General features: G+C 34.8%; 1 protein-coding gene across 14 annotated transcripts in view; it reads right to left on the reverse strand.

The window, feature by feature from the left end:
• The window catches only part of Rbms3 (RNA binding motif single stranded interacting protein 3), a 1,369,918-nt gene that overhangs the window by 147,003 nt on the left and 1,208,308 nt on the right, over positions 1-14,607 (reverse strand). For all 14 annotated transcript variants that reach the window (XM_013077038.3, XM_013077039.3, XM_021238654.2 and 11 more), the window contains one exon: positions 12,417-12,523. In XM_013077038.3, coding sequence (XP_012932492.2) covers positions 12,417-12,523 — 107 coding nt within the window. The remainder of the gene's footprint in view (positions 1-12,416; positions 12,524-14,607) is intronic.

Here is a 14,607-nt window from a genome sequence, read left to right on the forward strand (position 1 = left end):
GTACCAATAAAAAAATTTAAGAAAAAAATAAAATAAATAAAATATGTATATCAAAAAGTTATTTTCACAATGAGTGGACTTTTTAATTTTAAATAAGCACAATATATCATCTATGATGTGTTTTAAAATTTGAAATTTAGGGATGAAAAAAGGCTTACCATTTACGAAAGTAATATAGATCAGAGATTTAATTCAGAGGGAAGTTTGAAAATGTCTGGAAACATTTGGCTTTGCAGTCATTACAATACAGAGGTTTGCTAAATCAGAAGTGTCAAAGTGAGAAGGGACCACAGGTCAAATTCTGAGTTAAAGATACAATACTCCTGGTAGGGGAAGCCAGTGAGAATGGAAAAATCCAAATGATCATACTAGAGTATATGTGATACCCAAAATGTGGATATCCAAAATATTCAGATAGACTAATAAAAATCAGCAATAATTATAAAATCACTGGATGACCAAGGATTTAAGTCAAGATTCTGGCCAAAGAAAAGGCTTTTAACTTTCCTCCTGTTAAAGAAGAAACTAATACTAAGAGAAAAAAAAAACTATACTGAGAACTAAATTAGGGCAGGCTATTGGTCCACTTGCTGGAAGGAGATACGAGCGAATGACCTCCATAAGTGAACGGTGGTGGGTTTTTCCTGAAGAACAGCTCTCCACAGCTCTGCACATCAGGGGCACATTGAATGGTTAGTTTCTCCCAGGAGAGGAAGTCGCAGAGGAAAGGCAGGGTGTGCTCTCATATGCTAAGGGATGCTCCCTGAGCTATGAAGAAGTGTGTCCATCTTTTGAAGAGAAAATGAGGGACTAATAAAATAATAGATAAAAAATTTCCAAGATAAGATAAGATAAAAAATTTCTTAATTAATTGTCCTATTAAATGTGCTACCAACCTGTGAAATGGTGCAAACTATAGCCCTTAATTTTCTTCATTTTTTTATTACAAAGAATACTTTTTTGCCAAATATATTTCATGAAGTTGCATTGTTTGTCCAGTGAATTTATTTCATCTTTCAAAACTCTTTTTCCCTTGGCCTTTTTGATTCTTATCACTTGGTTTCTTTTGACCTCTCAGAGATCAATTTGTTCTTTGATGACACCTGCTCCATTCACATTTGAAATTCCAGTGGTCAGGGGTAGGCTTTTCCCTCTCTTTTCTGCCTCTTTACTGTGGTAACAGTCACTTTCTGACCTTGACTATTATTTATATCCTGGCAATTCTCAAATCTGTCTGAAACTCAAGTTTCCATACTGAATTCCAGATATTTATTGCCAAGATAAATCAGTGAGTTCAGTGCATGGTTATTGCTTTCTTCTAAGTGATCATTTCTTGTTTGATTCTTACTAATTTCTTTTGGTATATATGCTCTCCTGTCTTCACTCCAAACCTCTTTCCTACCCAGCAGCCATGCAAAGTCTGACTATATCATGAAGATCCCTTTCAGTGACATCCTGTTATCTGGAGACAAAACATGGCTCACGGAGCTCTTCTTGATCAAGCCAGCACATCCCTATAGATATCCACAACCTTATGCAATTCAAGACTCATCGTTTAAGAAACTCAGACACACACTCACTAGGCCCTAGAGTGTTATCTCTGGGCCTTTGCAACTTCAATGTTGGGCTGGGAACTCTCTTCCTTATTATCTGTGGGAAATTTGAAAATCTATGCTTCCAGAGCCATACTAGCTGGAGCAGTCTCTGAGAAAGTCACCATTCCCTTGTCCAGGTAGCATTTACTGTGCCCTTTGGTCTGTTCCTGTGACTCATATGGGCACTATTATGACCGTGCTCTCCCAAGTTGTGTCTCCCAACTAGATTCTTGGCTATGTCCAGTTTGTGACCTCCTCTTCCTATCTCATTGTTTGGAATATTAGAGAACTCACTAAATGTTTGTTAAATAAATGAATGAATGATTTAAATGATATTTTGAATTTGTACTTTAGCTAAATTTGTATTTGAAAGTAGAATTTGAGTGTATTTTCACGATTCCTTATTTTATTAGTAAAACTGCCTTTGAAAAACTAGCTGCACCACTTGAATTTTTAATAAAAAAAAGTTTTGAACCTTGACTGGTCATAGAAATAGGGGAAAACAAAATGATTATTGGGATTGCTAAGAGCTATTTTCACTGTAGTGGGGAAGCTAATGTACCTGAATCACATCATGGTCAGGGACCTAGGAGGAATTAGATAGAGGCAGCCAAAAACCAGGGAGGGAAGCCTTTCTTCTGAAAACCACTCGTCTTAAATCAGGATAAAATAAAGACTGTTTAAAGTCATCTTGACATCTTCAAGAGAGTTTTCAAGAATAAAGCAAATGAGATGCTGCAGATTTATCACTTTAAAAGTAGCCAGAGACCAGAGAAATTTAGCTTCTTTATGTTTGAGAACAGCTTGTCCAGGCAATTCATAATGCTGCTCTTTACTCACTATGTCGTCCCAATAGTTCTCCTTTTTGGCTTTGGCAAAAGCATTTCTGTCAGAGAATTTCTCCCTTATATAGCAACAGAAAAGGACAAGATATAAGCATGTGAGTGGAATTAGGATTGAAAGCCTGAAGAAGCCCATTGCTGCCCAGAAAGAAAGGCATGGGTAAAAGAGAAGCAGAAAAAACAAAGCTGTAACAGTATTATTTGATGTAGATGCCTAAAGGGTCTGAAAGTTTGGGGGGAAAAAATTCTAGTTTGAGTTTGTTATTGAGACCGAGGTTAAATTAATCTGTGGCTTACAACTATTACAAAGATAAGAGAGAATTACTATTTTTATGTAAGTGCACCTATTTTTAGCTAAATTCAAATGACTGAATTTTATAGATTTCAAGAGGAAATTTTTTCACATCTAATACCTGTGAAATTGGGATTCAACACAGTAATTGGTGGCATTTCATAGTGTGTCAAGTTTCTTTTCTTTTTCTAGTGGTATTTAAAATAATATGATACTTCACCTTTAATCAAGGATGTCTTAGAGTCAATGCTGTAGCATATCACTGCTCAATCCCACTGTGATGTAGATAAATAGGATGAAAAGTGCAAAACGCTAAGATTACTAATAGGGTGAGCCTGGGGGATTAGATAGAGGAAAATTCCATATATCTGGCTAAATGATCCATATTCTTCCACATCTCAGTTTTAGTTTGATACTGCCTGGAGGTTGCAAGCCATGGCTGAAACATTTAGGGGACAGATGTTGAGCATTGTGGCAGTCTGGGTCTCCCAGGACAATTCCAACAACTTCAGAAAGACCCCGGTTGGTTGACACTGCATTTAGTTGCCTTGATCCAGGGTACTGAATCAGAGAAGATCAGGAACATGGATGTCAACCATTAGCCTTTTTTCTTATAATTGCTTGCATCTTCCTAGCCTCAACTCCTCCTAAACTAACCCTCCTCCCCAAGAACGTAAGTGTGCTATCCCATGCTTTCCCGTGACAACACAGGTGAAATAGAGAGGACTGGAGCTCATCATCAACTGCATTCTATCCAGAATTATTCTATTGTAGGGACTCACAAGATTTACTTTTTATCCTTAGTGATCGCAGTTTAGAAAACATTGGGCCTACCAGGTTCAAAATAGAACATTTAACCAAATAAGAACGTTTTTTACAGAATTATGGAGAATCCCAATTCTGATGTCAATGGAAAGATCTCTTTTAAAATTAGAAGGGCCATTCACCCTAAGTCCGCATTTTGAATTTCAGGTAAATTATAAAATCACACTTGGTGGGCCCCCTAAGAAACCCAACCTGGACATATTGACATGCATCATAAAGGTCAACAGCTCTTTTCATGATCAAACATACAAAGACTTCCCTTCAGTTCAATGATTAAAAGATAATTTTCAGAACCTAGCAGTGTTGATGGATACATCTTAATTTTCTCCAAGGTCTTGTTAAAAGAATAACAAAGAATTAAGCAACTAATTGCCAAATACTGTGATATACACAAAGGAAATAGAAGTGAACTATATAGACAATGTCCCCACTTTCATGAAAAATGGTCCAAGATATCCTGAGTCTAGATACTATGACTAAATTATCTAAATAATTCTTTAGATATGCCACTTAATAAAAATTGTGATTAAGTTTCTCAGCAAAACATTTTTGTTTCTAGTGGGGCTCAAGGTATATTATTTTAATTTCATATCTTTGAAACATAAATTTTCTAGTGTTCATTATTGTAAAATTAGATTGCAGTAAATATGGTTTCAAAGCTAATAGAAATGTTATATTATTGGATTTCATTGTCAAGTTAATCTCATGCTTAAGAAGAAGTATGTTAACTGGTAGCTGATCAAGTAGTTATTAGTTGTTTACAGCATTCAGAGCATATTCAACTAAAGACAAAGGGGGTTGTTTTGTCTTACTGCTAAACATGTCTCAAAGCATGTGCTTTTTTTTTTTTTTTGCTTAAATTCTTTTATTGGTACATTTTAGGTATACAATATGTTTACATTTATCATTGGGTGCTTGTACCTGTACATGATGCATCTTGGTTCTTATTTTTTTCCCCATTACCTGTGCACCCTTCACCCCTCCACCCTTCCCTATTTACATAGACTTTGTTTCCATTTCTTTTTCTTTTCTCATAATTTTTCCTTTCCATTCTTTCCTTTCCCCATCTCTTCCCACTACCCCTACCCCTTTGGACCTTTTCCTATTTCAAAGTATCAATTATTAGTTATTAATCCTTTTAATCCTTATTTACACTCTCAGTTTCTCACACTAGAGAAACTATTCAGTATTTACACATGTGTGTCCTACTTACTTCACTTGAGTATGGCCTCAATATGCATCCATTTAGCTTTAAATGTCTCTAGTTTCTCATTCTTTATGGCTGAGTAGTACTCCATTTTATTAAAAAAACACATCTTTATCCAGTTTCCAGTTGATGGGCACTTGGGCTGTTTTCAAGCTTTAGCTATTACAAACTGTGCCGCTATAAACATGGGTGCACATATATCTCTGTGGTATGATTCTTTTAATTCTTTTGGGAAAGTACCCAGCAGGGGAATAGCTGGGTCAAATGGGACCTCCAGCCCTTACACCGTGCATGATAGAGACATAGTATATCCAAGAAAATTCCCATTTATCAATTCTTTGTTGAATCCAATAAGCCATGAATCGTAGAACTAGGTTGCTTCTTCTGTCAAAAATTGTTGCTTTGAAGGATAATGGAAAGTACCTGAGCATGAGGACTCCTTCCTGCACCACCATGGTAGCATAAGCAATTTTGGTATCCAAATATATGCCATTTTTTCACCAGAATAAATAAGTAATTAATTCATCTTCTTTCTCTTTAAAACTAATAATTGTGTGATCTATCATTTCACAATCCAGCTCTACTTTTCTCTTGATTTGTAGCACTAGTTCATATTTTCTTTACTGTTTCTCCTCTCATTGCAGTTCATGTTTTCTACCCAAGCCCTCCTCCCCTGCCAGCTCTTTTCTATGATTACATGATCTTCAAGAGAAGACTGGCTGGAAGCTTGAATACTACCTAAAGATTCAGTGCTAAATAACACTTTATCATTTGGAATGTGATGTTACAAAACCTTTGATGCAATCTGTGTCAAAGACAAAATATATTAATCTCTATGTTTTAAAAGTATACTTTATAACATAAGAAAAATTCAGCGGAAAGATTATATTGTTAGCAAATTTTCTTTCAAATACAGGTAGTTTCATTAAAAATAATTTCTACTTCAAAAATAAATTGATTTGGCGTAAAATTGGACATCCAGGAATTAAGGTATTCTTGTCATGGGAAGGCAGAGCAAAGCTGGCTTCCAAGTTAAAAACCCCTAGGCAGTGCTGATGATATTATTATAGTTAAAATAATGATGACTACAGGATAGAGCTTTCCAATTTTAGAAAGCATTTCTGGTTTGTAGCTGAACATAAGTCAATCTCTCAGATATCCACCCTGAAAAATTAATACTTACGAGCTAATATTTAATTAGTAATATTTAATACCAAGCCAAATATGAACCAACATTCTCATGGCTGCTACCAGTATTTTGTTATTTTTTTATTATCTTGATTTTCTTTTATTGTTGTATAGATATGAGCCAGTTATTTGATTTCTAGAACACTAAATCATATTTCACTCTACTTTTAATCACTTCCTCTATAGATACTTTTGCCATTTTATCTCCCACGTAGTATCAATCTGTGTGTTTATAGCAGGCTCACACTATCCAGTCCCCTGCCACCAGGGCAGAAGATACCCAATGGATGCCTATTGACAGCCTGGATATTTTTAAGCTGTTTCTTCCACAGTATCATCTTTTAAAAATCTCTTTCTAACAGAGTTGTTTTCTTAAGAACATTTCTGCCAAAAGTAGTCCTATACTGAGAAAATAGGAAAGCAAACAGGGAACACAAAACTGGAGGGGTTCTCACTATTAATGGATTTATCTAAGACATCTGTGTCGGGGGTCATTCTTCATAGCACACTGCATCTTTAATCCACCATATGAAGTGTTAATTAAGGAACAAAGGCCTTAGGATAACAATTGATGATGGTGATGATAAAGCCAGAGTTGCAATTAATAATTAAGATGTCAAGTTTGTGCATATTTAACTTTATTCAAAAATAAAAACAAACCCCAAAAAACACATTCCTAAAAGATAATGTTCATTCATCTACAACTGGAATATAGGATGTAAGTACTGTGTTATTTATATTGCTCTCTGCCTACTTAGAAATCTATAAGAAACTCTTTTTCCCAATTATCAGTGGATTTACTCAGAATCATCAATGACTCCTAATAACTTGAGGCGCAATAGCCAGGAGGTTGTATGTTTGAAATTAGGTTTATCAACTTTGCTTACTGTGGATTCACAAAAGCCTTCTCCCACATTTACTTCATTTATTTAGTGGCAATGAAGAGAAATTTTATAACTCTGAATAAACAACACTTATAAAAACAGGGGAAGTTTTCAGCCATCACGGAAAGCAATTTGACTTTAGGTCTGAGAATAAACAATTTACCTGGGTCAGAGGCCATAACATAACACTTAGCCTAAGTTGTCTATGGAAACCCTTCACTTTCAGCTAATAAACAGTGGATTTTGTGAGTACATTAATAGGACCTACTAATTTAAGAAAATTAAGGTACCCTATGTCAGTATATCAAATCCTCTAAAAGATTTCAAACTAAGGTATGCAGGCAGGACCATAGCATTGTACCCTTGGATCCTTGGTATTGTGCAGTGAAAACACTGCACTCTGTACCGAGAGGCCTATATCTTGGACAAGTAAAAATGCATTTCAATAAAATGTTCTCAGGAAATACTTCAACATCATTCTGTACCTACAACTTTTTTTTTAACTGGTGATAATTATGGAATTACAAATTTTAATATTCCTAGACTGCATCCCCAAAACCTTGTTTGATTTTCTCTTTGATACAATCTGTGCACTGTTCCTAAAAAGCCAAGTACTGGTTGTTAACAATATCACATTAATTTCATTAGTTCATTTTCATATCTAAACTGTGAAGATAATCTTGTTAAATTTTCCATAGTAAGGGAAATGATCTTCAGAGCATCAAATAGAGAGAATATGTTTGTTATGTTTATTGTTTTTAAATTGATTCTGGCAGAGAACTGTAAATAAAATAAAGACAAGAAATGTCATTTTATTGGACTTTATTTTATAATAAAATGTGGTATTTTTCACTAAACATCTGGGAGTTTGATACTTCTTGTTCAATCGCCATGTCTCTTGTTTGTGTCCATGGCCAAAACATTACTTCTTAGAAATATATAATTCCCATACAGTTATCGTATTTACTGACTCAATTAATATGGGGCTTGAGAAAATTCTGTGAAAGCTAGATGAGAGTTTTGAACCAGGGAAAATTGGATTACTTTTGATATTTGTAGTATTTAAGAATAAAAACTCAACATAAAAATTTAGTGAGACAGATTCATATTCTTTCTATAATTAAAACTTAGCATTTACGCAGCTTTAAAAATTTTAAGGACCCCAAAGACCAATTACAACAACAGTAAACATAAAATATCAAAATTTGAGTGACTTTTACTATTATAATAGAAACTTATCAATCCTGTGATTTGACCCAATCAGCTTTCTGATATAATCGAATTAAAGCTGTAAAAATACACATAACAGAAGTTAGTGTGTATATGTCTATGTGAGTTATGTTACTGTGATGTTGGTAGTGGTGGAGGAAATGAATAAATGTGTATTCTAGCTTATGATTACTGAGGCACTAACTTTCAATAAATAAGATTGTCATTTGGTAGTCAGGGAAGAGAAACCTTGCAGCTATTAGCTTTTTGATCAGCTGTTCTTGTTATTTGGGGTAAAGTCCAATTTGGCAGTTCTTTGGTTGCACTGCAAATGTACTCTTTGCAGGAGGAAGCAGTAAGAGTTTCTTTTCGTGTACCTGACACATTTTTGAAATTGCTTGACGCATTCCTGATTCTGAACAGTCATCTGAGAATCACAGTTAAGGTCAATAAGACTGAAATAAGAACTAAGAATACAACCTCATATATACTAAAATATCTGGGCAATGCAATGTCATGGAGATCATGAGAGTCATAACAATGATCAAGTAAGCAACATTAGAACTAACAGTGACATTAGAAATATTTCAGCTCTTGTACATCATAAGTGCTGACCCATAAGAACATAAATGCTAAAATAGGGTTCTGGGGACCTCCTGCTATGTCAGCCAACACCCCACTCCTGTGGATCATGGTAGGTTCTGGAGGAGGTACCAGGGTGGAAGAAGTGAGGTGGTGCTGCTCGAATGGCAGTAGTGGCTCTTCACCAAATGATACAGACAAATTTTGATATTTTAACAAGCTTCATGCCTCTTTGAGAATACAGACCTGGAGTGTATTAGCACTGTCATTGACTCAGACTTCTCTGGCACAAAGGTTCTCAAAGTGTGGCCTGTGGCTGAGGATTCTCAAGAGACATAAAAAGTCCTCTGGTTTTCAATGGCTCATCATGACAAAGTTAGATTTTCTTCATATGTTTAAAACAAGGTAGCATATTGCAATAAATTGAGGGCTAAGTAGATGCAAATTTGATCATCTTTTACTGAGCCAGACATTAATTTTCAAAAGTATAAAAGAGTGCTACCCTTTTCAAAAAATACCTTTGCTTGGGCTGGGGATTTAGCTCAGTGGTTCTGTTGCCTGCCTTGCAAGCACAAGGTCCCAAGTTCAGTCCCTGGTACCAAAAAAAAAACACCTTTTCTCTGGAAAAATAGTAATTTTTCATAAAAATGTGCTTTTCATATTATGATGGGTTAATTTTTATGTTTAAATGAACTAATAATATATTTTAGAGAATACAAATGGATCCAGAGTCCAATGAATTCTAGACAGCTGCTTTACAAAATAAGGCAGTAAGAACTGTGCAACACAGGAGGAAAGGGGCTTTACCACCCATCTCTTGATCCTTCTACTTAGAGTTATAGTTGTCCCTTGAAATATTTTCTTTCTTTTTTTTTTTATTTTTGGCACCGGGGATCGAACTCGGGTCCTTGCGCTTGTGCAGCAGGTGGCAAAATCACTGAGCTAAATCCCTGGCCCTGTCCCTTGAAATATTACTTAAGAACTTTATTCCTATGCTTTTCACTTCTGCAAAAACTTTGTACTAGCACTTATTTCTATTTCAAAATCTTGCTTATGTGAGCATAGTTTTCAGTATTAGATATTTATAAAGAAATTCAATTCACCAAACTGTGCTAATAACACTATCAAATTGCCACCCGAAAGAAGACAACTGTAAATAATAAATTAAAAGTTTAATTAGCCTTTCAGTTTTCATGTTTATGCTACTTCTAAAATGCTTGCAATTTGCTGTTTTTCTTTTCCTAATCAGTTATCAGAATCCTCTTCATATTAGTAATTTTTACTTGACTTTCAAAAGAGAGGAAAAGCAAACATACTTTGGGCTATTATTTCAAAGTCTGAAGCGAGTCTAATTTTTAAGTTGTTTGTGAGACTAAAATGTATACCATTGTTTTATTTATCAAAAAAAATATCCAAAAGAATGTCCTTACAACATTAGGAATCATGCTTCAGAAAGGAACCTAAGGAAAAGTACATCTTTAAAGGAAGGGAAGAAAGAATATTCTCCCTTGAGTATAGGACCCGGAGTCCTTGTTTTGATTAGTGTTTTTATTCTCACAGTCAGTGTGGTCACAGACTGCAAGCAGAGAATGTAGGTAGTGCCCCTAGGTGACTAACAGAAGCAAATGCAAACTATCTTGTAAGGTGTCATTGATCATAAGCAGAAAAATCTATTTTAAAAGTATTAAAGTATGGAAAAACAATGGTAAACAAAATGTGTCTTAAAATCAATAAAATACGTAATTACAATCTTCAAGTATATGAAACCTATTTAAATATTGCTTATAGGATTCTTTATATTATGAAACTTCATTAACCGTGCTAACATACTTTAAGTTACTCTAGTGAAGTATAATGTAAAAGAGGTTAGAAACAAAATTTAAAGAATGATGGACAAAGTTATCCAACATTCTTGCTGTATCTACTTCTGAGACCACAATAAAGTTATATAAATTAACATATTTGTCCCCAAACCAAAATATTTGACCAGTGTATTTCAGGGCATATCCCTTAATTTCCTATTTTCTTGCCTTTCATTGTACTGTATCTACACATTTGCAATATGTTTTTATTGGTCATAGATAAATTTACTATTATCCCTTGATTTTCATAGTTCAACAGGAAAAAATCAAATTTTACAGCAAAAATGAGGAATATACCTTTAAGACCTACATCTAAATTATAAGGTACTTGAATCCATGATGCAGTACACATGGTGTTTGTCATGCACAGAGCCAAAAGCCCTAATTCTATTTATAGTACCAGAGGGGTAGTTCTGTCTTTTTTTATGTTCCTTGACTTGATTTCCAAGAAATGTAGACTCTGGTGAAATATCTTAGTGTAACTGCTGTCTATTGTGTGAAGATAATATTACAGGATCTTGAGGAGACAGGAACTAAATTTCCAGTCACTAGAACCTATGGGTTACAGTCAGCAGGGATTTTACCCAACCAAATTGTAAAGATCAAATGATCTTTCTAGACTGCTAGTGTTTGGTATGGAATGGATGTGGTGAGTGGCATCAGGAATACACTAAAGTCCATGCTTAAGACACGGATCATTCCCTCACCTCCTTCTTAAAACACAGTGTAAACTGTTTTTCTGAAGTTGAGAATGTGGGAACTTGGCTTTTTCTATTAGCTTCCAGTACTCAGTGATAATTTTGTTTTTCATGTTTTAATACAATAAGTTAAAAATTATATAGTACTTGAACATAACAATACACTTTAAGCAGAGTTTTGAAACCTGCATGGGAATGCTCAAAACAATCTCAGAAACTAAAAAATGGCTAAAGGCTTTACAGAGAAAAATACAAGCCCCCTTTCTTTTGTTACAACTGCTTTCTCACTGTTGAAAGTACTATGCCTCTTAAATGATAAATGGATAAAGTAGGTTCTTTGAATAGAAATACTACATAAAGCACTCCTGTTGAAATAATGGCTTTGGCACAAGATGGCATTTATTCAAGCCAAACAACTTGATTCCATTTTACAAAGAATGAAAACAGCTCACGGTAGCCCAAGCACTCTTCTTTTTTTTTTTTAAGTAACCAAAGGAATGCATTCCCAAATGATGTAGGTTTCATAAGCTTTTCTTTGTGCCCATTTTATTAGCAGGATAAGTGGTTAGTTAACTGTTAATTGCTTTTCCTTTTCCTTATTGTGAATGGCAGAATCCTGTATATATCAACTTTACTCCTTCTTTCTTGACAACAGAAAATGTCATATATGTGTGTATATGCATGTTATATATATGTGTGTGTGTATATATATATATATATGTATATATATATATATATATGAAACATACCAACACATCAGTGAGCATATGGGTATGTGAATAAACATATATTCATGTGCAAGTAGGCCACCACCAGTGGCCAGATGAAATGTTTTAATTTTTGCTTGTCTTTTTCAAAACACAAACATTCAACTTTCAGTATTGATTTTACTGAAAATATTTGCTTAAGTAATCAAACCCACATTTTATAATTATTATATCATTATATATCAATTCTCAGTGGATTCTTAATGAATTCCTTTCAGGTTCAAGTTTGGTTAAAGACAGAAGTCTTACTGTAGTGTAGAACTGAGATTAGTTTTTAAGTCTCATACTCCTTCTCCTGTAATTTTGACCTAGACACATTCATACAGGCCTGCTTATTTGATCCTTTATAGTCATTCCATTTTCTATGGGGCCTAATTTTCCAACGGCCCTAAATGACTGCTTTGCCATTTTTCTGAAAGGTGTCTGCTGCCAAATTTCTAAGAAAAGTTTTCAGTCAGGACTTACCTCTCCTTCCCTGGGCCAAGGCCTCCCATTCTGGGTATATTTGCTTTGATTTTGCCGTTTCTTTTGTCCTCCATCAGCAAATTTGCACAGTAATGGTTCACTGGGGGCTGCAAAGATAAGAAACCAATTTCATATAAGCAAATTCCCCTTAAAAACAAGAGATTCTTTGAGTCACTGTAGTGCTTTGTACTGAACATCTTTTGAAGTAACATCTTGGTTCTGAAGAGATATTTGGCCCCATTTTAGTCTCCACTTTGTTGGCTGCTGTTCTAACTGGGCTTCAAAAAAATACTGGAAGATCATAAAAGAATATAATAAATATTGTTGAAAAAATAATCAGTTAAAGTATAATGTGAACTTTCTCAGAAGTGAGGGATCAAGCGTATTCCCTTCTAGTTAAGTAGAAACATACTCAAAATTGGTATTTGTGTATGAATGAATACTTCTCCTTCAAGCCAACTGTGATTTTCACTGTAGAAACTGTAGGACTCAATTTCAGAAAGTGACGTTGGGAGCTTCTTTCTGAAAAAAAGATGTACCTTGATAATTGTAACCAAGTTAGCTTTGTTTTCTCATTAATCCTTTGCAATTTCAAAAAGGCTAAAAGTTGATCCTCTACCCAACACTTTTAACTCCAGGTTCCCAGGAGAACAATTATTAGAATATTAAGTGTACACACATGATAAAATGTGACCAAGGATATTACTATAACTCATGATTCACAGAGATATTGTGGAGATCCTGCACAACTTCAGTGAACTCATTTGGTAGGACTAAATGATAATGACTACATTATGTCAGAAATTGTCTTCCAAAAATGACATTGCAAAGTGATGATTTTTAAACACTCAAGAAGGCAAAGTTATTCTTTAAGAATTGATGTTTTCTTCCCCATATGTATCTGACTAGAAAAGAAAATGATTTGGGATAACAAACTTGGTTAATATATTAAGATAGCTAGAAATGTTGATTTGTTCATGTGCTTCAATAAATCAAATATCATTTTGTAAATTTTACTGTCTGAACACCAATATGAATTTCATGTATCCCTCACCACCTCAGAAAATGTGTGCGACCAAAACTTACTTGTAGTCATGGTTCTAGTTCTTTAGCCCTAATTTTGTGGAGCCAGCTCACTCTGACTCTGGGTTTGATTCCCAGATGAACTACTTTGGCCAATGAGATGTCAGTAAATCAGACTGAAGCAGAAGGTTGAAATGGGTGTGAGCATTGGTACTAGGTTCTCCGTGTGTCTATGAAAATGTGCCCAAACTAGTCTGCTAGAAGATGAGATGAAAATGGTGCTGAGCCACCCCTAAGATTCCAGCCACACCTCTACTGGACCATCCAATGGGCAGTAAGCATGCAGACAGGTGAGTGAGAATCCACTGTGAAATGGTGTGAATCTTCCTAACTTGCAGTTGCCAACAGAAGCATGTAGAGGACCAGGTAATATCAGTCAAGGCCACTTCACAGGCACGTGAACTACAGAAAAATTTGTTTCATATCACTACACGTTTCCTACTAATATGGAATATTGTTGTCTTAATAAATGATAGAGTTTCCCCAACATCCTTTCTTCCCATCCCTATGCTTAGGTAGTATTAACTCACCTGGATAAAATCAAAATTTATTATGGAATTCTAATTGTCTCCAAAACCAATAGTAAAAAAAAAATTACAGGCAAACATATCTACAGTAGATATCTACAAGCAGGTATGCTCAAATAGGTATCTACACATAAATATTTGAAAATCACCTGACTCTAAAGGACAGTGATATTTTGCCAATCCTTTTATCCTACTCTTTTTTTTTAAATTGCAGAACTCTGCTCATCAGTATTTGAGGAAATGACTCAGAGATAGGAGTTACCACTGACTAAGAAAAATGAAAAACAAAATTGCATTCCTGCCCTATTCCAAGTGCACAGCTCTCTTCAGTAGTCCACTCTTACCTGAAGCTTTTCTTTCTACCAATTCAGTTACTCATGCTTATTCAGATGCAAAAATATTAAGTGGAAAATTCCAGAAATAAACAATTTATTAATTATAAATTTTGTGCCATTCTGATCAAGTTGATGAAATTTTGCACAATCCCACCCAGTGCTGCCTGAGACAAGAATCATCTTTTTGTCCAGAATATCCAGGCTGTACATGCTGCCAGGCCATTAAACACTTAGTTGCCATCTTGG

This window comes from Heterocephalus glaber, unplaced genomic scaffold (genome assembly GCF_053883595.1).
Source record: "Heterocephalus glaber isolate CG9 unplaced genomic scaffold, H.glaber_assembly_v1.0 deba00001472, whole genome shotgun sequence".
NCBI classification, from domain to species: domain Eukaryota; kingdom Metazoa; phylum Chordata; class Mammalia; order Rodentia; family Bathyergidae; genus Heterocephalus; species Heterocephalus glaber.